General features: G+C 41.9%; 1 protein-coding gene across 2 annotated transcripts in view; it reads right to left on the bottom strand.

Annotated features, from left to right (window-relative positions):
- The window catches only part of LOC137326309 (peroxisomal N(1)-acetyl-spermine/spermidine oxidase-like), a 46,945-nt gene continuing 21,512 nt past the window's right edge, over nt 1-25,433 (bottom strand). For both annotated transcript variants that reach the window (XM_067991276.1, XM_067991274.1), the window contains exons 2-8: nt 16,807-16,973; nt 15,037-15,499; nt 12,754-12,947; nt 9,898-10,150; nt 8,222-8,334; nt 2,236-2,399; nt 1-376 (exon numbers count right to left, since the gene is read on the bottom strand). In XM_067991276.1, coding sequence (XP_067847377.1) covers nt 254-376; nt 2,236-2,399; nt 8,222-8,334; nt 9,898-10,150; nt 12,754-12,947; nt 15,037-15,499; nt 16,807-16,972 — 1,476 coding nt within the window. In that variant the 5' untranslated portion in view covers nt 16,973 and the 3' untranslated portion in view covers nt 1-253. The remainder of the gene's footprint in view (nt 377-2,235; nt 2,400-8,221; nt 8,335-9,897; nt 10,151-12,753; nt 12,948-15,036; nt 15,500-16,806; nt 16,974-25,433) is intronic.

Here is a 25,433-nt window from a genome sequence, read left to right on the forward strand (position 1 = left end):
ACTTAGTTTTATTAGTTTTAAAAGCACAGTAACAATTACATATAAGGAGACCTATACATTTTGATTTGATTTAATTTAAAATATTGTTGTAAAACAGACCCGATAAAGAATCTATTATCATCCTTGGAATTAACTATCCTGTTGTTATTGAAGGTTTTTTTTTAGAAAAATGCTTATGATTTGGCGTAGCAAATCAGAGAATTGGAAAAAGAACATGTATTCCGAATTTCTGTTCTCCTTCAATTCTAGAGATTCATTTGGTGGAGTAATGATCAATCAGTCGATCTGCCTCCCTCTGCCCAGACAGCAGTGCTCCATGGGTGGTGCTGTGATAACTCCGATGTGTTGCTTCACCAGCAAATAAAACCTGCAACATCTGGAATCAGAGCCAAATGATTTCAGTAACCTGCTGAAGAGTGCCCGGGGCAAACAGTTTTTAAGATTACATAGTTTATGCTCATCAATATGAGGAACGACAGTGTGGGAATGAATGTAATATCTTCCATTTACCCCACAACAAATTTTGCTGGTTGTCTTGTAGGCCTCATTTAATCGAGGCTACAGTACAGCATTTCCACAGTGAGTCTCGTTCTCAGCCTTGGATCAAGATCTCCCAAAACCACAGCACCCTTGATTATGAAATGGTTAGTGTCTTCATGAAAAAGTGCAGAGCAATTCAGAACAGGAAGATGTCAAGTTTGATCCAATGACGAGTTAGCTGAGCTCACCCTAGGCAATGAAAAGGGCTTCAGCATCCCAGAATTGAAGAGAGGAAACTTGACTTGGGTTCCCATTGCTGATTGCCCCCCCAGTAATCCCTGGTGGGAATGCATGTGTGTGGAGTCAGATGAGGACCAGATTGGGCTTGACTGCGTTGCCTTCATGATCGAATAGGTTGCCAACAGTCACTGTCAAGGCTGACACATGATTAACAGCTGCTTGAGCAAGACACTGTAGAACGATACCCCAACAAGGAGCCAATGCCCTCTGAAGGGCAGTCGAGAAAATCACATTCATAACAAAGTTAGGTTTATATAGAGTTAAGCAGTTACATCAGTCACAACCAAACATGAACATTGGTAACAGGTTATGGGTGTTGGTAACACTTTATCTCCCTTTTGTACACGCAGCCTTGTATAGAAGCTTCGAACTTAATGAAATAAAAATATTCGTTGGATGTTCAGTTGGGAGTCACACTGCAAGTGTGGAACTGAGCCATTAAAATCAGGAAAGTACCAGGTTCAATCCTTACTTTGCCCTGAATTAATTGAACACCATCACCTGCAAGATCCCATTCAAATCACACTCCACCCTGACTTGGACACATTCCTTCATCGTCACTGGGTCAACGCGATGGAATTTCCTGCCTAATATCATTGTGGGAGCACCATCACTACAAAGACCGCTGCGGCTGACCACAACCTTCTCCAAGAAACTAGGGATGGGTAATAAGTGCAGCCTTGCCCACATCCCAAGAACAAATAATATATAAAGAAAGAAGCCAAGGCTTCTTCGACAGCACCTCCCAAACCCGCGACCTCTACCACCTAGAAGGACAAGGGCAACAGGCACATGGGAACAACACCATCTGCACGTTCCCCTCCAAGTCACACACCATCCCGACTTGGAAATATATCGCCGTTCCTTCATCATCACTGGGTCAAAATCCTGGAATTCCCTTCCTAACAGCACCGTGGGAGAACCTTCACCACACTGACTGCAGCGGTTCAAGAAGGCGGCTCACCACCACCTTCTCAAGGGCAATTAGGGATGGGCCTAATTCCTGGCCTTGCCAGCGACGCCCACATCCCATGAACAAATTTAAAAAAAGCTCGAGTCCAGTTTTGCTTCAATCAGTTTCAGCACTCTGGGCTAGGAACAAGTGGAAAAAACATCAGCCTGGGTTTTCACTTCTGCTTTCTAACCAGCAACTCCTGCTGTAATATGCACATGTGAGAACATTGAGTAAGAACGAGATTGGGCTGAGCCTCACACAGTTGAATAGCCTACAGCAACTTGCTGTCAAGACTCGGATATTAAGAATGGCCACTTGAGTTGAGGTATTGGAGGGTAAGTGGTGTGAGAAACCACTTTTCTTATGAGAGGAGGGAAGAAGGCTGGATGGAGAAAAATATATTTTATATCTAAATAATTTGTACCATATTTAAAATTCAGTTTTCACACTTTAAAAGTAACCTCAATCTGTGAGTTAGACTGTCATACGCCGTGACTTACCGGTGAAGAAGTTCCCTCTGCCGTCTGTGGTAAAGGTTCAGCCAGTGTGTCAATCATGTCTCCCGTTGAATTGATGGATATATGGGAGTAAGAGCCCCGAGTGTAAGAGTTACTGAACCATTTTGTTACAAAAACATTTTTTGGTGCTGGCAGTGAAGGTCTCCCTAGAAAATAACCCAATGGTAATTAAAATTTAAATTTAGTATAGATCCCACAAGAGTGCCAAAATTAAGAGGAGGGCTGCAGTTTTTCCAATTTTAAATATTTTTTTGGTGCTCATCCATGTGAGAGATGTTCAGGACAGTTATACCACATGGAAGGTAAACTCTCTCTACACTGTCCCAACAAAGTAAACAGTATAGAAAAGGTAAAAGTTAAACCATGACAGTCGGATAAGGGGGTACAAACCAGTCAAAGGAAAGTTTAGTACTGATGACAGGAAGTTCTTCACACAGAGTGATCAGAATTTGCAACAGACTTCCGTGTTGGACAGTGAAGGCAAAAACCCTGGAATCATCTAAATGACATCTTATTGCTCTGATGGGGAGGGGTTACTATAGGTTTTGCTATATGGATGAACTAATGGCCTTTCTCATCCATTGCTAACAAAGAAGCTCGAGTCCAGTTTTGCTACAATCAGTTTCAGTACTCTGGGCTAAGAACAAGTGGAAGAAACTGGACCTATGGGTTTCCTGGACGTCCTTGCGATTTTGATGTAAGGACATCTTTCAGTTTTTTTTCAGCGTGTTTCTCGCCTGACAGCCAGTCAGATTGACAGTCTGGCTGTCAGTTGGAAAGGAGAGCAGCCAGAGAGTGAAACAGGTGGTAGGGGGGGTGGGGGGGCAAGATCGTGGGGGTGAGCATTGGAGATCTTGTTGGGAGGTGTTGGCCAGGGGCTGCAGAAACTATTGAGTTTATTCAAAACTGCTGACACACAGGCAAAAGCAACTTTTGAACTGAAGTAACCTGAGATTCCGAACTGCTGACACAAAGGCAAAAGCAACTTTTGAACTGAAGTAACGGTTCGGAATAAACTCAGTAGTTTCTGCAGCCCCTGGCCAACGGAGGGGAGGGGGGAGGTTGAAGTTTTGAGGGGAGAAGGTCTAAGATCGTGGGACGGTGGGGGCGGAAGGTCGAAGATCACAGGACTATGCTTGTTGGGCCTGGAGGAAACACTCCTGCTCCTGGCCCACAAGCAGTGCAATAAAGGCACTTACCTGTTGATCCAGGCCTTCTCTCCTCCTCTCACATGGGTGTGAATCAGAAGGCCCGGGAATCCCAGCCCTCTGGGGTTAAAAATAAAAAAACCTGTCAAGATGGAGGCTCACAGCCTGCTTAAAAGATTTTAGTGACCGACCCGCCTCCTGAGGGCGGATTGGTCGTCGCCCCTCGACCCGGCTCCGTTAAAACCAGAAGTGGGCGGGTTGGAGGCAGGTTTTAGTTTTTAACGATTTTTACCTTTCCAACCGCCCCTAACCCACCCGATCGTGGGTTTAAAACTTACCCAGTCTCTGAGTGCTTTCGATGTTTATAAACATGATGGGATCAGAAACGTGGCCATCTTGTTGTAGAAATAGGGAATCAGTAGATGGTGTTTGGCTTACAGAGTAATTGATTGACATGTGAACACAAAGGAATACAGCGGATTTTATTACCTGATTATGGGTAGGAGTGTAACAATGTATTTGTTAGAATATGTTCTGGGAAGCTGGACAGTTTGATATATCTTATCGCAGGGTCATTTGGGTTCGATCACCCCGGGATCCTTGTTCTTTTGCCAGGTTGTATTGTTTAACTTCTTTCTTAGTGTGTTATAATTGTATTATATTGTATTTTAACATCTTTACTACTTATCTTGTATTGTAGCTCTTAATAAAACTTTTATACTTTGAACAAACCACCTGCAAGCCTTTTTGATTAAAGACTGAACAGTAAAGTAACAACTTACATTTGTCGCTCCAACATGTGGCTGCGAGGTGTTTTGTACAAAGTGTAAGTATTAGGGTTATAATTATACTGTTAATGGGCAAAGGTGTTCTTGGTCGTGAGAAACCTATGTAAGAGTCCAGGGGCAGCACCGGGATGATTTGTTTACTCACGATTTTGGTGGTGGGTCGTTTAACATGGCGAGAGATTATATCCTCGCCCGAACTCATGCATTTGCAAAAACAAAAGTTTTTTTTAAAAAAAAGAAACCAGGAGTGTGTTTAGCCATGGCAGAGGAGGTTGATAGATTCGAGAAGGTGGGAGAAGCGCCAGTAAAAGCTTCAGTAGATAAAACAGAAATATATCCAGGAGAAATTAGGAACTTGTGCTTTATTAGTTTAAAAACTGTAAGGAGGAAAAGATGCTGAAAGATAAAGCACAGAAGGAGGAGGAAAGGTTAACATCAGTCCTTTCACAGCAGACAAAGGTTGTGAAAGAGTTGCATAAAAAACTCTGGGTTGGACACTTGAGGCTCGTGCCCAGTGAACTCGGGGTGCTCCACACGCGATCGCAGCCTAATTGAAGGCACTTACCTTGGCTTCTGGGTTTCCCGTTCTAGACCTGCGCAGCGGGCGCACTGCGCACCCGCATCACAGGCTGTCAGCAGGACGAGCCCTATTTAAAGGGGCAGTCCTCCAATGCTCCTCTTGCAGCAAAGAAACAATTTTGGATCATGGAACAGGCCAGAGGCAAGGCTGCTCCAAGGTTCTCTGACTCCTCACTTGCAAAACAACTTTAGTTTGTTTTGCAAAAAATCATAAAAGATTGTTATGACCACTACTGCCACATCTTTGCGAATCTTGTCTGGTTTGTGCAATAATGCCTTTTCTGATGATCACCATGAAGACCCACACCTGATGCCACCCATTGTGTCACTGCAGAGTGGGTATAGATGAATTTGCAGGGCTGTTTTGTGCGGACGACTGAGAGACGCCGGCGATGTCCCCGGTGGCACCCTGGAAGGATGCGAAGGAGAAGTTGTTGAGGGCAGTGGTGACTTTGACAATGACAGGTAAGAAGATGATACTCGGGTCAGCTGGGAGCAGCTCAGCATGAAGGAGGCTGCAGATGTCTACGACTACATGTCAAGTGACTCTGAGCCTCCGTGTGCACTGCTGCTCAGAGAGGTCCAGGAAGCTGAGCCTCGGTCTGTGGACCCTGTGGCGAGGGTAGTGCCCTCTGCAACGTATCTCTCTCTGCGGTTGCCCTCCCTCCTGCTGTGCAGGTGGATGTGTCACAGCACTGTGTTGTGGAGCTCCACGTGTCAGAGGTGGACGGCGTGGCCGGTGAGGCTGGTGATGCTGTTCGTCCTCCGAGGAGGTCACGACTGCAGCTATGGCGGCCCCTATTCGGAAGATGTACGTTTGAGGGGGTCCGCAAGGTAGATAAATGTATCTGCACACCGGGGTTGTGGTTGCAAGTTGTTGAATTTTAGTGTTAGGAGGAGGGGGGTGGAGGCCAAACTTTGTCCAAAATGACAGAGTGGCCTCCTGCAATGAGTGAGGGTCTCCCCCCACCACCTGTCAAATGGACCTTTGCAGCTGCCACAGGCTGGTGGCTGCAACACGTCCATTTCAACTGGGAGTGTTTCCCCCAGTACGGGAAACACTCTCAGTTTAGATGAAAATCCCACCCCTCCTAAAATATCCTACAAATCAGGTCTGCTAACGACCTGAAGTATCACATTAATTGCCTTAAGTGGGATCCCGCTGGCTTTAATTGCCGGTGGGAGACCCGCATGCGGGGGCTGCGCGCGCATCTAAGCACATCAGTGGGGAACCCGGAAGTGGGCGGGTTGGAGCAGGGCTCCGGACCCACCCCGGGAATCCCCAATTTTCGGAGCCCCTCCGCCACGAATGCACCTGCTCGGACGTCCGAAAATCGAGCCCTTGAGGTCTAACAAAAGAGAAAGAAGTTCACATTCTTGCTCACAGCAAGAATTAAAATTGTGTGAAAGTATGTTTGACGGTTGGAAATTTGCTGGTGGCTTAACATTAAGAATGCTACGAACGTTTAACAAGCTACAGCAGGTCTTTTGTTTGAAACTCTTTCTTGAAAGTGTCTCCGTGATGTTTGTTTTTGGTGTCAACTCCACTCTTCTTTCTTTTCACAGAGCTAAAAGCAGTTTAACCCTCTATAGCCTTTTCTTTGACGATGGGAGTACTTTAAGCATTTTAATCAATGTAATATCTATGAGCATATTATTTTTGAGATATTGAGTCCTGCTGTTTTTGGTTTTGCACTGAATTGGAATAATTGACAGATTGAGTGTTTGATTCAATTATCAAATTATTTAAACTATGTGAATATTCTTGGGCTCGAGACCTGAGATTATCACATAAAATTTGGCACTCTGAGTTCATAACCCATTACAAGGATCAATATTTTTAAAGGTGCATGAAAGAGGGAATATGGTTGTTGAGTTCTTCATTTCAAATTAAGATTGTGCCCCAGAATAGGGAGATTTGAGGAAAATTTTTGTGCTTTACATTTTAAATTAAAGATGCTGGTGTGGATTTATTTTGACTGAAATTTATATTATGCCACTGTTAAAAGCACAAAGCATTCTGTTTTGATTGGATTACAGCTAAAAACAGCTATTGCTTTATATATTTCAAATTAAAGACCTGTGGTCTCGTTTTAAATCAATTCAAATGTTTATAAATTACTTTTTCTTAATTTGGTGACTGCAAGTCTGAGACCTGCTATTGTGATTGACTCCTCCCCCATCCCCTAAGGTTTTGACAAGCAAGAAGTAATTAGCCTTTACTTCTGCATTGCTAAAGTTTTTACATGTTGTTCTGTTTTTTTTAAAGAAGTTGGTCTGAGCTACCAGCATTTCAATCTGATGAGTCACAGCTTTCTGAGTGGAAAGAACATAAGAACATAAGAAATACGAGCAGGAGTAGGCCAATCGGCCTCTCGAGCCTGCTCCGCCATTCAATAAGATCATGGCTGATCTGATCCTAACCTCAAATCTAAATTCATGTCCAATTTCCTGCCCGCTCCCCGTAACCCCTAATTCCCTTTACTTCTAGGAAACTGTCTATTTCTGTTTCAAATTTATTTAATGATGTAGCTCCCACAACTTCCTGGGGCAGCAAATTCCACAGACCTACTACCCTCTGAGTGAAGAAGTTTCTCCTCATCTCAGTTTTGAAAGAGCAGCCCCTTATTCTAAGATTATGCCCCCTCGTTCTAGTTTCACCCATCCTTGGGAACATCCTTACCGCATCCACCCGATCAAGCCCCTTCACAATCTTATATGTTTCAATAAGATCGCCTCTCATTCTTCTGAACTCCAATGAGTAGAGTCCCAATCTACTCAACCTCTCCTCATATGTCCACCCACTTCTGTGTCAGAAGGTCGTGGGTTCAAGTCCCACTCTAGAGACTGTAGGTTTGATCCCACTCTTGTCATTTTTAAATGAGAGTCAGAAAATCCAACAACATTTCAAGATGACTTTTACCCAATAATAGGGATTAATGTAATTATAAACAAAAGTAAAATACTGCGAATGCTGAAAATCTGAAATAAAAACAGAAAATGCTGAAACACTGAGCAGATCAGGCAGCCTCTGTAGAGAGAGAAACAGAGTTAACATTTCAGGTGGATGAACTTTCATCAGAACTGGAAGATGTCAGAGATGAACAGTTTTTAAGCAAGTACAAAGCCAGGGAAAAGGCGAGGGCGGGGGGAACAAAAGGGAAGGTCTGTGATAGAGTGGAGGGCAAGAGTGATTAAATGACAAAAGGGATGATGATCCAAGGCAAGGAGGTAATAATAGGACCAGTACAGAAATCTAATTATAAGTGTCTGGGACTAATTGTCATTTTCTTGTTGGTGTTTTGATATCAAGGTTGGACTTCGATGAAGTTTCTACTGAGAAAAACATTAAGTTGGTTTGTAAAAAAAAAGTTTGAATGAGTTAGCCCATCCAGTCCGTTTATCCTAATACATTGATCAATAGTATTTATTCCTGAAAGTTCCAATTCGTACCAGTAAATTGTCTGAGAAGCTTCGTGAAATTTGAAGCTACTTCCTCAGGACTCAGAGATTCTATGAACTCTGCCTCTTTTCCGGAGATTGTTCCCACAAGGACGTGCCCATACCTTTAAAACAAAAAGCCAAACTTTGGTCAATGGCCATTTCCAGCAAAAAAAAACTTCTTGTGATGAGCAAGAACAATCTATTTATCTATACCACCATGAAGTGGGTCTTCAGAGGTACCAGTGCCATCTTGTTTATGTTGCAGCATTAAAGAATTGCTGGGTGCATTAAAAATAACAATGAGGAGAGGTTGAGTAGATTGGGACTCTACTCATTGGAGTTCAGAAGAATGAGAGGCGATCTTATTGAAACATATAAGATTGTGAAGGGGCTTGATCGGGTGGATGCGGTAAGGATGTTCCCAAGGATGGGTGAAACTAGAACTAGGGGGCATAATCTTAGAATAATTATACACTTTCATTGCAACATACAATAGTATGCAGCATCACCTGTGTTGAGAAAAGAAACTCCTTTTACTTTCCACACCAGTAAACTCAAACTGCTAACAGTTGTGGACGAGAACTTTTGGTGAGATGACATGCTTGCTAAATTACAAAGCATGATATAAGAGTCTTACATTTTTTAAACCATTTTCACCCTTCTGTCCCTCCCGAAAGCTCTGACTTGCTGACACAATTTAATCCCCTTCATATGTCATTCATGATGTGTAAGCCCAGACAAAGAGGGTTGGCAGACTATCTTATGGCAGGCATCACAGGCAAGTCTTATCCTGTCTTTACCCAGCAACATAAATGAACTCCAAGGACTGTGTACCTCATTTGTTTTTTTTAATGCACCCAGCAATTCTTTAATGCTGCAACATAAACAAGATGGCACTGGTACCTCTGAAGACCCACTTCATAAGATGGATTTTCAAGGGACCTCATGTGACAAAAGTACTGGTGGCAGCAAATGTAGATGGGTGTCACCTCGAGTGCTGGATGCCACATGCCATCATTTTATTCTGGGCAAAGGCAGATAGTTTTTACATTTTATGCCACGTTGTGGCCCAGAAACTTTGTCACAATTGCAACTTTTGGTTAAATGCACATTTGCAATCTTGCACATGTGCACTTGTGTCAATATTGCTCTGAATACACTGCTGAATAGGAACAGGAATTAAAAAGGCTCCAGGCACATGTTGGCTGCATATTCTTAACCTGTACATCCAAACTTAACCTTTTAAAAGTATTGTTTTATCTCACTGAAACTTCCTAAAGCAATGGTACTTGTCAAAAAACTAAATGGAACAAAGTTGACATTATTGTACTCATTTTTGTTTTAAAAATGATTCTGCTGAAATTTCGCTTATCTATGATTTCATAAATGCTTGTGTTACCAGGTCCTCAAAGGATCATTAATACTGTAGGTAGCAGGATAGTGACTGAAAGAAGAATCATAGAGAGCCCAAAATTTAGAAAATTTGACAATTGTACTTCAATACATAGTTTAATCCTGTACCCATTCACTGTTATAGATATAATACACAGCACTTCATTGACATGTTCACAGTAATCCTGCCTGATGTGGGTGTTATGTATACATTTAAATTTCAAGTCATATGTAAAGATGTTTCTGAGAGACACAACATGGTGCTATATGGATGTAAGACTTTTTTTTAGTACCTTTCTGTTGGTCTGAAGACATAGATAACAGGAACACGCCTCCACCACTCAATGAGGTTGGGTTTCTGACCAGACAATGGGGTCTCATCCTCCCAAACCAATCCTATTATGTCCACATTTTCATCCCAAAATGGGTCCTCATACTCCAAGTAAATCTTATTCATTGTACCAAAGCCCATGTTTTGAATAGCATGTAATTTCTGCTCAGGAAGACTTGGCCGGAACAGCGACTGACAATTTGCCTTTAGACACCCTGCGAATTAAAGTAAAGGTAAATTATATTTCAAACATGTTTTTCAAAAAAATGTTGTATTTATTTTACTCTACTGTGGTTATAAATTAATGGCCGTTCCAGGGAATGTTTATCTCTCTGGGCTGATGGGTATTGTTAGTTTTCTGCTCACACACTGTGTTGCTGAAAACAAAGTGACTAATATTACGGTTTGTAGTAAAGCTACTTGACGATCAGGAATAGGTTTAGTACTATAATATTAAACCTAAACCATTAAGACATTGACCAGTGTGAGTTCATCCTCTTATTTTTACCTGAATTGTCTCCGCTTCCTTATTCTCATTTATTTTAACTTTAATTTTATTTTTCTAACCAACACACTTTATTCTGCCTGTTTTAACCTTTAAAAATATAGAAAATAAAGTTTAGAATCTTTAAACTTGCCTTTTACTTTATGTCTTCCGACTCCCACAGTTCATTTGTGAGAGCAGCTTTGGAAAAACTACAAACTGATTTGCTAAAAAGTGCTTCTAAAGTTTTGCAGCCAATTAGGTGAGAAAGAACCAAAGACTGACATGTTAGTATCTGTCAATCTTTGATTCTCGCCCTTTTTCAAACAGGAAAATCCGTCAATGGATGACTAAAGACATCAGTGGCCCCAGAAGAATACAATTGGATGAGGAAACATATCTTGTAGCCCAAGGGCTTTTTTGGCAAACTGATGTGAGAGGAAAGGAAGGACTAGACGCCCCCCACCCCCGTTGCCCCTCTGCTATGATCACCATCAACAACTGTCATTGAATCTGGCACCTTCTTGGCCTACACATCTCAGAAGCCGATCAATCCCTGCCAACATGAGGAGGAAGTAATAAAGATTACTTTTTCTTTCCTTCTGGGAGCTACAACTAAGTTTACACCAATCATTGCATGTCTGGCAGTTGTCAGATTCGATTAACAAGCCAGAGCTTTGATCCTGCACCTTAGATAGCTTGGTCAGGTACTCTTGCCCTCCAGTATCTTTGAGGGTGGTCAGGGGTGTCCTTGCTGAAGAATGGTCATTCCTTTCTCTTACAGGCTGATGCTTTTAAGACCCAAGTGTAGAATACCTCACCCAGTGTTCATGATTTACCTGGTCTTCACTTCGAAAGGCTAATTTTACAAATGTGCACTACTGATGCAGAGCCTCATTGGCTAGCCACACGTTGCCCTATTTAAGTGCGACCAGCCAATAAGGCTTCCGATATGTAGCGTGCATTCATAAAATAGGCCCTATCTTCTTTTCAACTTTGTCGGTGTCCGTAACTATGGACCTTCACCTACGTTTCTTGGTAAGAGCTTTTCCACTTTGGCCCACCTTTCTGTTCACAGCTCCTGTCAACTTTTTCCATTATAAATTCCTAACTCCCCATTTGTAATGGAAACTGCCTAGGTAAGCTAGAATTTAATCCTGTAATTAAGCCATCCCAGCAGTGGAGACACTACAGTATAGGCAGCTGCCAATTTAAATGTAGACACAGGAATTTATAATAGAACAACAAAAAATGGACACAATGTAGGACCTTAAAATGGAGACTGAATTACACTTGCGCTCCATGGCTCAATGATCACTTGCCCTCCAACCATGCTTCTCCTGAAGACTACACTTGGTCTCGATTCTGCCCGTGCAATGCCACAGGAGATCAGCTATATATATATTTTTTTTTAATCAGTGTGTAGTGTAAGCAAGTGACATATCAGAACGCGGTGTGCACCATCTCCGTAAGAGATTTGTATTTTTGTAATTTTAGGCTGCAATTATGCTGCATCATCTGTCTGAGACCAATACCTCAGCTGATCAGACCATTTTTAAATGTAAGTTCATTCTTCCTACCTTGCATGCATGTTCCATTTTCCAACAGCAGCATCCACCTTCTCATTATATTAGGAAGAATTGTCCCTGAAGGGATATTGGTGAACTAGTTGGGTTTTTACAACAACCAAGATTATTTTTTCCCCCTGATACCAGTCCATAAATTACCAGATTTATTGAATTCAATTTCACAAGTTGTCATGGTGGGTTTTAGAAGTCATGACCTTTGGGTTGCTACTCCAGTGCCCTAACCACTAGGCTATCATATCCTCTTCAAAAATAAATTCATTGTGTAAAGGGTGCTATTGAACTGCAGGTATTATTATAATACAGAGACCAGTAGACCTAAGATTGGTTCAGCAGTTTTTAAAGCTGACTCCACTAGGGTACAGGCTGAGATGGCCTCCTGGCAGGAATCTCGTATCCCTTCGCTTCAGAGTGCACAGGAGTCAGAATAGGATCTGGCCCTGAAGCTATGCTGCCAGTTCCACGGCCAGTTCCGAGATATTTTGCATCAACTCGAAAATGGCAGCATTACGGTCATTATTCTACTACATGTGCGAGACCAGCCAGCAGGATCCCATCAGATTGGCTCATGGTCCAATCACAAGATTGGCATTGACACACATGTGTTCTGTAGAAGTTACTGTGGTTTAACACTGGTTAATAATCCACCATTGCACTGTTTCCTGACATTATCACAGTGAATGTGCTTTTGTGAAATAATAACTACTCACTAGAAGTGGACACCTAGATGTACTGTTATAATAGTTACCCAGTGAAACCGTCACAATGACGTGATCAGCGAGAATGTGATCTCCATCTTCACACACCACTCTGACTGGATACAGTGAACCGTCCTCCGATTCAAAACTGCCATTCCACAGGATCTGTTTAACAGGCTTCTCCAGCAGCAGCTTCTCCCTCGGGATAATCTCCAGCAATTTCTGCAATAAGCTGGGGAATAACCTGGAATGATACAGTATTTTGTCACTGAAGAGGAGTTAGGAACATAATACAAACATATGAAAAGTGGGGTGGGAAAAGACTCTCAAGCCCATTCCACCCAGACACAATGAATACATATACACCCTTTATCCACTGCATAACCACCCAGGAGAGGTTTAAATTTAAAAAATGGCCAATTTAGGAAAAAGTCTGGGAATTTTTTTTTCCAAGTCCCTCCCCCCCCACCCGCCCAAGGCAATCATGGCAGGCTCTGAGAGAGTGATAGCTTATTACTCATCATTATCTCAGCTACTGACAACCTACTTTCTCTAATTGAAAATATTCTCCACTCAGAAAGCTGTGAAGTTCCCTTTAAAAAGGTTTGCAGTGAATCCGTACCCACCACATGCTTTGGCACGCTAGTCCTACCATCCTATCCATCTCAAATAGCCAATCCCACCAGACTTCATTACTTTAAAAACGTCACAAGCCTGTGTTTCTCTAAAGTAAACAGTACTAGGCTCCTGGAGCCTATCCTCATAACTAAGAGTCCTAAGGCTGGTAGCACACCTTCTCCAGATTTTTGGCATCTTTCACCATGGAGAATGGAAGAACAATGGAACATATGCCCCGAGAAGAATATTTATCAAAAGCACCAGATGAATCCTTAACCCTTCACCTTAACCCCTCGTCAAGGAACCGCCTGGGTTTGCCCAGCAGTCTATGCCTAGGAGTGAATGATGCCCAAATTTGGTTTGCTGAACTGTTTTCTGTCAACCAGTTCAGATTCTATTAGCATTTACACTACTAACTTCCCATCAGGATCCTCACATACTACTGAGTGAAGGAATTAACCCTTTCTTGACAATTAGGAAAGAAGTCAGACGACAAAGTCATGAACCAACAATTGTTCATTAACTTAAGAATCATATAGCAGCATTTAACCATTGAATATGCAAATAATTAGTAGATAGGGTTAATTGACAAAATAACTTCGAGGTTATTAAAGCAGTTCAGCTATGTCACAATAATTCAGCAATAACAGCTTGCTGATTATAAATTTACAGTTGAGATCAGTGTCTGAGTGATATAAATTTAGGATTGATTCCTTGGATAGCTGACAAGCTAACAATATTAGATAGCCAGTCTATATAAGGTGTCAGCCTTGACTCAGCGGTAGCACTCTTGCCTTTAGTCAGATCATGGGTTCAAGTCCCACTCCAGAGACACGAGCATGTAATCTAGCCTGACACTTCAGTGCAGTACTGAGGGAGTGCTGCAATGTCGAAGGTGCAGTCTTTCAGATGAGACTTTAATCCAAGGTCCTGTCTGCCCTCTCAGGTAGACGTGAAAGAACCCATGGCACTTTTTGAAGAACAAGGAGGTTCTAACCAATATTTATCATTCAACCAACATCACAAAAACAGATTATCTGGTCATTTATCTCATTGCTGTTTGTCGGACCTTGCTGTGTGCAAATTGGCTGCCGCGTTTCTCTACGTTACAGCAGTGACTACAAACCACATGAACCATTCTCCTCTTGCTCAATCAAATATAAAACCCTGACCCTGCTTAATATCTGTGCTAATAAAGTGTGCAAAATTCTGCAAGAATCCTCATTATATTTACCTGTAAGCACTGTGAGATATAAACTGCAATATACCATATAACTCAAGAAAGTGTGATAACTTTGCTAAATTCAATAAAAACTTAAAGAAATGAAAGATTAACTTAGGATGTGGGCGGTATTTATTGTCCATCCCCAGATGCCCTAAGGGCATTAAGAGTCAACCATCTAGCCTGGAATTGGAGCCACATGTAGATCTGACCAGGTAAGAATGGCAAGTTCCCTTCCTTGAAGGACAATCATGAACCAGTTGGGTTTATAGAATCTGGGTTATTTTCTGGTAGCCTACAAATTACAACATTTTTAAAAATTCTATTTCACAACTGGTCACGATGCAAAATGAATGTGACCTCTGGGTTGCTGATCCAGTATCATAATCACCATACCTAAGCAAATGGCAAAAAATATCAGTAACCAGTAAACATTGTGTAAAGTGTCAGGGTGATCTGCAAACAGTTTCAGGTATGCTGTTGCTTTACTAACCCTTGAAAATTTCGATCATCGCCTTCGATGCTTTTATATTCTTCATATTCATGTACAGACACCTCACCCAGCCCATTTGTTGCAAGATGGATACATTGCCATTTCATTGACATGCTCAGCACACCCAACTTTTGTCTCCTCAGGTCAACATTTTCGCCACTCCATTGTAGGAGTAACTTTTTTACTTCCTCTAAATAGACATCAGCAAGGCTTTTAGCTTGCGTATATCCCTTTTCTTGAGCAAGAAGATGAGCACGCCTCAGTATGCTGCTCGCGAGATTCTTCATTTGTTCAGTGAAGTCAGGATCTAGCTGTTTCTGTGTGTTGGTGAACACTGACCATTCAGGGTCTGAGCTATTGTGTTCTTGCTGCAGAAGGCCATGTTCTTTGGCCAGTTGAAAAATGGGGTTCTTCATGCTCGCCCCGTGAATGTACTGGGCTCCTTCATCAACGACTGATTTGCCTAAATGTATCGAGAGATGAATTTTAATTCAGATGTAATTACTGCACCAAATGATTCCTTAAAAGAAAATCACTGAAGGAAATATCAATCATCGATTTGGATTTCCCACGGCTTATTTTGTAATATTAAAAATAGACATATTAGAAAGATCATAAATCTATACTCTATAGCTGTATTTACTTCCTACAAATGATCACAACACCAGAGATAAGATTTTCACAGTGTCAACCATATGATTTTGGTTTTCTATTCTTCCATTTATAATTTTAAAAGATCAGGCCATTTTAATGGCCTTTGGTTTCACTGTTTTCAGCCTGTGGAAACTGGAATTTTTGCACATGCTACAAACTTAGACCTTCTCATTAATGTTCCATGTAACTGATCCTGCATTCATATGCTCCGTACTCCTCCAATGAGTAAGACATTTTTATATTCAAGAGAGAATCTTAACGTTTGACTGTGTAAAATTCTTTGTTAAATTTTGAATGTGATGTATACTGTTTTGCTGAGGGGAGAACTACTTTCAATTTACTGGAAAACATAAAGAATTGATACCCTTTGGGTTCAAGTGTCAGAATTGGCATCCAGGTATACAAGGATGTTAATTCCCATTTACCTCCTTTTTTGTTTGAGACCCAGCATTGTGGAGCCTACTGTTTTCAACCCAGTAGAAATAATTCTTCTTTTGTAGAAGGCAGGAGAAACACAATCACTCCCTTCCCAAGTCTTTATGGGGCCAAGGAAGGTGTGCTTTAGATTGGATGAACTCATAATTCTCCTCAATGGACATTCCTCTTGAAAACAGTAAGGTATCAGGCAGGAATCTGTTTAGTGGTTTGAAGTGCCCTTTGTTGGACAAAGTGCCCAGTATCATATTTGGAAAACTGTGAACAGCATTCACGGTTCTCTAGAGGTAATGACATTAGGAAAGATATCAACTGAACATTGGCAAGTGTGACCACATGTAACATGTTGCATGTGAGAGCATAGCCTTGAGGAAGTTAGGTGGAATTCATCTGCTGTGGCACTGTTCTACATTTAAAATTAAAGTATTATATCCTTAGATGTCTGGAGCTTCTAAAGTCCTTACTCCACATTGCCTTGTGAATAGTATACTTTTCAAATCTTTAAGAAAAACCTACAAGTCACATTTAGCAGCAGAAAGTGTTAAGTGAACATATTTATTACTAATCATTTTTAATGTCTTTTATAAATTAATCCCATTTTAGCAGTGATTTAAAAAAAACCTTGGTCCTATGTTATTTAATTTCCACATTCCCATATGTTTCCCATCTCATTAACCGTACCAAACGGAGAACCTCTGATGCGTCCTCCAGGTTGACTTGATGCCTCAATAATCTGGATGTCTGTGAATCCCTGTTTCACTAGTTTTCCCGCAGCTCCTACTCCAGCTATCCCAGCTCCAATAATGACCACCTTTGGGCTTTTCTTCATTGCGTTCTTGGAGTTCATACTTTGAAACAAAAGAAAAGTCACACATAAGAACATAAGAAATAGGAGCAGGAGTAGGCCAATCGGCCCCTCAAGCCTGCTCCGCCATTCAATAAGATCATGGCTGATCTGATCCTAACCTCAAATCTAAATTCATGTCCAATTTCCTGCCCACTCCCCGTAACCCCTAATTCCTTTACTTCTAGGAAACTGTCTATTTCTGTTTTAAATTTATTTAATGATGTAGCTTCCACAGCTTCCTGGGGCAGCAAATTCCACAGACCTACTACCCTCTGAGTGAAGAAGTTTCTCCTCATCTCAGTTTTGAAAGAGCAGCCCCTTATTCTAAGATTATGCCCCCTAGTTCTAGTTTCACCCATCCTTGGGAACATCCTTACCGCATCCACCCGATCAAGCCCCTTCACAATCTTATATGTTTCAATAAGATCGCCTCTCATTCTTCTGAACTCCAATGAGTAGAGTCCCAATCTACTCAACCTCTCCTCATATGTCCACCCCCTCATCCCCGGGATTAACCGAGTGAACCTTCTTTGTACTGCCTTGAGAGCAAGTATGTCTTTTCTTAAGTATGGACACCAAAACTGTATGCAGTATTCCAGGTGCGGTCTCACCAATACCTTATATAACTGCAGCAATACCTCCCTGTTTTTATATTCTATCCCCCTAGCAATAAAAGCCAACATTCCGTTGGCCTTCTTGATCACCTGCTGCACCTGCATACTAACTTTTTGATTTTCTTGCACTAGGACCCCCAGATCCCTTTGTACTGCAGTACTTTCCAGTTTCTCGCCATTAAGATAATAACTTGCTCTCTGATTTTTCCTGCCAAAGTGCATAACCTCACATTTTCCAATATTGTATTGCATTTGCCAAATCTCCGCCCACTCACCCAGCCTGTCTATATCCCCTTGTAGGTTTTTTATGTCCTCCTCACTCTCTACTTTCCCTCCCATCTTTGTATCATCTGCAAACTTTGATATGTTACACTCGGTCCCCTCCTCCAAATCGTTAATATAGATTGTAAAGAGTTGGGGACCCAGCACCGACCCCTGCAGAACACCACTGGCTACTGGTTGCCAGTCCGAGAATGAACCATTTATCCCAACTCTCTGCTTCCTGTTAGATAACCAATCCTCCACCCATGCCAGAATATTACCCCCAATCCACACAAACATAATACAAATTTTCTGCAACATTACTGTGCAGTCATTGTACAAGAGGATGTTTTAACAGTCAAGCAAAGCCAATGGCTTGTAACAAGCCCATTCCAGTACAATGTTGTAAGATTTTTAGTGAGGTCTCCCTGGTAACAGACCTGAAAGGGAATCTAATGCTCAATTTCCAAATATATACAGACTTCATGACTGGTTCAATTAGTATTTGACTGATTGTTCTCTTCTGAATTGGAATGGGCAGATATTCATAATCCAGGATGTCCCAATTACTGTTTTACAGGATATGAAAGAGACAATTTTCTTTAAACCTGGTGAGTTACTAGTTAGAGAATCTCATAAGAAAAGACAGCTCCAAAATCTCCAAAAAGGACAGGCAGGAGACAGTTTGAAAAGAACTGACAAGATTGATGTTCCTTAAAGATGGATAAATACTAAGTGTACTTAAAACCCAGTTGTAAAAGATTAGATTAGTTCTTTGAGTTGCAATCTTATTTTATCTGCTTGAAGAGATAGATCATAGAATCATAGAATCATAGAAGTTACAACATGGAAAAAGGCCCTTCGGCCCAACATGTCCATGTCGCCCAGTTTATACCACTAAGCTAGTCCCAATTGCCTGCACTTGGCCCATATCCCTCTATACCCATCTTACCCATGTAACTGTCCAAATGCTTTTTAAAAGACAAAATTGTACCCGCCTCTACTACTGCCTCTGGCAGCTCGTTCCAGACACTCACCACCCTTTGAGTGAAAAAATTGCCCCTCTGGACCCTTTTGTATCTCTCCCCTCTCACCTTAAATCTATGTCCCCTCGTTATAGACTCCCCTACCTTTGGGAAAAGATTTTGACTATCGACCTTATCTATGCCCCTCATTATTTTATAGACTTCTATAAGATCACCCCTTAACCTCCTACTCTCCAGGGAAAAAAGTCCCAGTCTATCTAACCTCTCCCTATAAGTCAAACCATCAAGTCCCGATAGCATCCTAGTAAATCTTTTCTGCACTCTTTCTAGTTTAATAATATCCTTTCTATAATAGGGTGACCAGAACTGTACACAGTATTCCAAGTGTGGCCTTACTAATGTCCTGTACAACTTCAAAAAGACATCCCAACTTCTGTATTCAATGTTCTGACCAATGAAACCAAGCATGCCGAATGCCTTCTTCACCACCCTATCCACCTGTGACTCCACTTTCAAGGAGCTATGAACCTGTACTCCTAGATCTCTTTGTTCTATAACTCTCCCCAACGCCCTACCATTAACGGAGTAGGTCCTGGCCCGATTCGATCTACCAAAATGCATCACCTCACATTTATCCAAATTAAACTCCATCTGCCATTCATCGGCCCACTGGCCCAATTTATCAAGGTCCCGTTGCAATCCTAGATAACCTTCCTCACTGTCCACAATGCCACCAATCTTGGTGTCATCTGCAAACTTACTAACCATGCCTCCTAAATTCTCATCCAAATCATTAATATAAATAACAAATAACAGCGGACCCAGCACCGATCCCTGAGGCACACCGCTGGACACAGGCCTCCAGTTTGATAAACAACCCTCTACAACCACCCTCTGTCTTCTGTCGTCAAGCCAATTTTGTATCCAATTGGCTACCTCACCTTAGATGAAAGATGTTCCACTTTAACTCTCTAACTATTACACAATTTGCTTGTTTATTATTTATTTCATATTTTAACCTTTAAAAGAAGTCTCATGAAATGTTCTTCCCCTTTGGTAGACTGGAAGTGGAATCTTTTGGAGGCAGACGATAATCCAGCAGCTAAAAGCAATCATCAAACATTCTTGCTTTGCTTATACACTGAGCACATAGTACACATGGTTAAACAAGGAAAGAAAAAGAAAACTAAATTTGAGGATGTTAACCCATAACAAAGACACACTTATGGCACTGCTATTGAATACTCTACAAGGATCAGTGCTGTCAGCAATAAGGCACTGCAAAAGCTGATGATGGTTACACTCCCCATAGCTCAGTATTAATGTGAAATAAACGGGTGCTGAAGATACTTTAGGAGGCTGCCCAGATGTATCCTGAATTTTCTATGTGTAAAGATGAGAGTGAGGAGAGTTTCTGTAGAGGTAATCTTCTGCAAACATTTCCCCCTTTGGCTGAACTCTGTCTGTTATTCAATAACCTTTATGTAAATACTGAGGCATGTACTGAACTTTAAAATATTTGCCTGCTTTAGCAATAGGTTTTATTCACATGAACCAGAGGCATAAACAGATAAACATAAATCTGTATGCACTCCTTTCAAAGAGCACTCCCTCCTGCCCACATCCCCCCCCCCCCCCAAACCAGGGAGGTGTGAGAATAAGTCTGGGACATGCTCCTCAGAATATATTTTGAGTTTGATATTTTATATCAAAAATGGTTTATTCTGGTTAATTGTAGAACACATTTTTAAACTTCATATGTGATAAATTTTCAGTGTGGGGAGTGCAGCTTTTCTGTCAGGTTCTATGAGATTGATCACTTCAGTCAATCCAACAAGCAGTGTTATAAGGACAGCGGTTATCACTTTTTACTGGGCAAGTTCATTACTTTTGAATTCCATCTATTTTTAGAATAATTTGTAACAGTTCCATCAATATTTGACCATATTTGAGAGGTGCATTTGTTGCAAAGGATAAATTGATTTGAAATAGAACCTTTCTCAAACAGAATGAAGCCATGTATGTTCCAATGGTTAAAAGAAGGGCACATGGTAAAAAAAAACCCATTATGGTTGATGAAGAATGTTCAGAGGCAAATACGATTGAAACAGAAGGCATTCTACACTTTTAAGGCATTTAACTCACAGAAGAACAGAGAAAAGTATCGCATGCAATTAAGGGAGACAAAAGAGACATAAGATTAGCCAAGAGATCTCTGGGAAAAAGATGATGCATAATTGTGGGAGTAATAACAAAAGCTTTCTTAGCTATGTCAGAAGTCAGAAGAACACTAAGGATCGTATAGGGCAGATTTAAACAGATTCTCAAGTAATGGCAGAATACTAAATGACTATTTTGCATCTGTCTATACTCCTGCAAATGATACCTATGTTCCAGTATTAAATAGCATTATTAATATTAAAACAGATAGTAATGTCATCTTTTATAGATTAGGAAAGCTCAAAAATGATAGGGCTCCAGGTCCGGATAATATCCATCCAAGGGTGATTAAAGAGATGGGATAGGTGCTTTGTGAGCCCTTGTTCGTATCTTCAATAGTTCAATAGAGTCAGGGATAGTGCCCTTAGACTGGAAGTTAGCTCATATAGTTCCTATTTTCAAAAAAGAGGACAAATCAGAACTAGGGAACTACTGGCCTATCAACCCGACATCAATTATTGGGAAGATACTAGAAGGGATCATAAGAGATGCCCTTTATGATCACTGGGAAAGGGACGGGACCATTAGAAATTCACAACAAGGCTTCCGAAAAAATAGGTCGTGCCTAACAAATTTTATAGAGCTCTTTGAGGAAGCCACTAGGGTAGTGGATGAGGTTAATCCGGTAGACATTGTCTACCTGGACTTTCAGAAAGTGTTTGATAAGGTACCTCACACTAGGTTACTTCACATGATAGAATCTTGTGGTATCAGTAAAAATTTGAAATACTGGTTTAGGAATTGGCTCCAATCCCACAGTCAAAAAGTTGTAGTTAACGGATGTGGTTCAGCCTGGAGACATGTTACTAGTGGTGACCCCCAGGAATCGGTCCTAGACCTACTACTCTTCACAGTCCTTATTAATGAACTAGACAGTGGTGTTGGGAGTATGGTCAGTAAGTTTGCAGATGACACCAAAATCTGTGCAAGGATTAAGACGGTAGGGGAATGCAATCAAATCCAAAAAGATTTAGATATGCTAGGGGAATGGGCCATTAATTAGCAAATGGCATTTAATTTAGATAAATGTAGTGTTGGTAGGGCCAACACAGGACACACATATCATTTGCAGGGAACAATTCTGAAAGAGGTTAAGTGAGAAAAAGATCTTGGGGTTGATTTTGCAATGGTGGCGTGTTGGCAGCGGAGGGGTGAATGTGCGCGTGGCAAACCGCTTGAACAAAACTTAACGTTCCTGACGCGATCGCATGTTGATTACTGATCATTAACATCCTCTCTGGGTTTCGCGCCCAGCAGCCAGCCTGATTGACAATCTGGCTGCCGTCAGCAGCTGCAACGCGAGGTGGGGGGGGGAGAGAAAGAGAGAGAGTGAGATGTCATCCGGTGCTGGACTGGGAGAAGGGGGGGTGGCGGGGAGAGGGGAAGATCGGGGGGGTGGGGGGGGGAGAGGTGGACTTCGGGAGGATATCGGGGGGGGGGTGAAGAGGGGGACATCGGAGAGGCAGACATCGGGCATCAGAGCAGAGTGCAAAGGTAGGTTCATTTTGTGTTTTAACTTCCTTCTTTGGTGTTTTATGTGATTTATTTAGTTTCTTTTTCCCTGATCTGGCCCTGCACACCTGGTTTCACCGGGCGTGAATCAGAAGCGGTGGGCAAGCCGCCCAGGTAAGTTAAAAATCGTTACAATTATTTCATCTGTCACAGGTAAAGTGCCTTAGGTACATTTGACTCTTTAACTGTCATCCCACCAGCTTTAATTGCTGGTGGGACTTCCGTTTTCGGGTCGCCTGTGCGCACACAGGTGGGTCCCTGGGAAGCTCGGAAGTCAGCAGGTTGGAGCCGGCTTCCGAACCCGAATGGGATTTCCCCAATTTTTGGAGCCCCCCACCTCCAATGCACCTGCAATTGCCCCCTAAAATTGAGCCCCTTGTTATTATTGTGCACAGATCGCTAAAGGTTCATGACCAATGTAGAGAAATTGTAGCTAAAGCTAACAAAGGTGTTGGGTTGTATTAATAGAACCGTTCAGTACTGGATCCAGTTTTGATCCCCCACATGGTGGGTGATATAGTGGCCTTGGAAAAGGTCCGGGAGAGAGCTACAAGAATAATTCCTAGCTTAAAGAACCTCAGCTACTCAGATAGGCTCAAGGACTTTGGTCTATTTACTTTAGAGCAGTGTAGACTTAGAAATGACCTGATAGAGGTCTATAAAATAATTAAAGGGCTGGATAGCGTCTCTATTGATAGATTATTCCAATTTAACAGGTTGGGGAGGACCAGGGGACACGTGTTTAAATTATATAAGACTAGGAATAGACTGGATGTTAGACGTTTTTTATTTTCCGAGAGAGAATTATCAAATGATCAATTATCAATTATCAAACAGGGTTTGCTGCTTCTTATCCTGGTCACGTTACCGAAAGCTTACATCGATCTCAAGACAAGGATAGACACTCTCAAAGGTTTAGGGAGTTGGGATCTAAGATATGAGAGCCAAAATAATTTAGGGTAAGTAGGTTAGAAAAAATGTAACTAGTGCATTAAAAAAATACTGTGTCACCAAGTCGCCAAATGGTCACCATCAAACAAGCTGGTAAAGTCAGTTCATTAAGGAATCTCCTGAGTATCATTGGTCTTGACTTTAATCCCTGCCGATGGGCCAGGAAGGGTTAAAATATCAGGATCGAGCAACCCGACCCCATTCCTGGCTGTTTAAACTTTAACAAACACAAATCGGGCCATCGACGAGGTTCCCACTAAAGACAGACGGGGGCCTAATTAACATTCAAAAGCCGCGGCCTGATGACATAATCGGCACCGTGACTTAAATTTAACTATAAGTGAGGGGGAGGCCGGAGCTGTCGGCTGCCCAGCAGCAGATGTGTGGCGGGAGGTGCCGCAAGGGGAAGGTAAGTGTTGAAGATCTCTCCTTTTAGCACGCCTTGTAGGCCAGGAGAAGTAGGAGTGCTCCCCCGACAAAGGCCTCACAAGGAAGCCTCCGGCCTCCCCCAGCCCTGATAATTGCCCTGATCTTGCAGCCTCCCCCACCTCAGCCCCAATCGCAGCCCAGACCTTCTGCTTCCCTCCCTACCGACTGCTCTGGAACGTCCCCATCGGTCCCTGGCTGCGGGCCGCCAGCTGCTCGATTGTGCTCCTGCCTGCTGGCCAGTCTGTTAATTTGGCTGGCTGGTGGGCGGGAGTCTGCAGAGCATTATTATAATGAGGGCCTGCATTAAGATCAGCAGGGCCTCCATGTCCCTGGCCTTGCTGGGTTGTTCCTACACTTCCAGGATCCTGCGCACCCTCCCCACTAACATTGGGGAAGTAATTTGCATCTCAAACAATTTCACCATCAATCTTCAATTCTCTAACCTGTTACTTTCTCCAGTAGATATTAAAGCTACCATCGAGAGTGCGGAACATCTGCTCCAACAGGTGTACCCCAGATGTTATGCTGTTATTCACTATTGGCTTCGTGAAAAGTATTCATTTTAGATTGACAAGCATATTTCTTTCCATTTGGTCACACTTTATGAACTGAGTCCTGTGATTTTAGGAAGTTATTATATAAACATTGCCGATTCAGTGGAGAAAAAAAAAGGATGTTGGCTCTCCAAAAACATTATTATTTTAGAACAAAACAGCTGACGTTTTGACTGTTCATGCTTGAGTAGTCCTCACACAAGAGAAAGGAAATGACATTAGAACAGTCCACCCTATACCACAACCTCATTTAAGTGTTTAGAGTTCAGCTGATACAAGACTTCAATTATATACAACTGCTATGTTCAGTCAGAACTCACAGTGAGCTCAGTCACAGATCTGATAATCAGATTTATTTTCAACCAGCATTCCTTGTTCAAAAGACTGACTCTCAAAGTGCAAGGGAGTTCACCATTGGCCAGCAATTATTCCTCAACCAACATCACTAACACAGATTATCAGGTCATTTATCTCATTGCTGTTTGTGGGACCTTGCTGTGTGCAAATTGGCTGCCACGTTTCCCAACATTACAACGCTGACTTTCTTTTCCTTTCAATGACTCTTGAGGCAGTAAGTAGTCAAATCCACTTAATTTCTAATGATCCTTCAGTTTCCAAAGTTGCCAGACGTGTTTTTTTTTAAATCTCTCTCTCCAGTAATTAAGTAGAACCCTTTGTGCTAGTAGAAGTCATACTGCCTAATCTTCAAGACCACAAATTACAGATGAGTCTCCAGACTAGCCACAGTTGCTTCATGTGTAAATGCATCCTAAGTGCATTCTGGATTTAATCAAATACTGCTGACTAAGAGGAATGTATCCTCGGACAGTCCCAGAGTAAGTTTACAAGCGTCCCAATCCTTTCATTACATCCTTAGCACTTACTGGTTTCTATAATCCCCATGTTATAGAAGGGAACACATAAAAGGGAATCC

The sequence above is a fragment of the Heptranchias perlo genome, chromosome 10 (genome assembly GCF_035084215.1).
Source record: "Heptranchias perlo isolate sHepPer1 chromosome 10, sHepPer1.hap1, whole genome shotgun sequence".
Taxonomy (NCBI): domain Eukaryota; kingdom Metazoa; phylum Chordata; class Chondrichthyes; order Hexanchiformes; family Hexanchidae; genus Heptranchias; species Heptranchias perlo.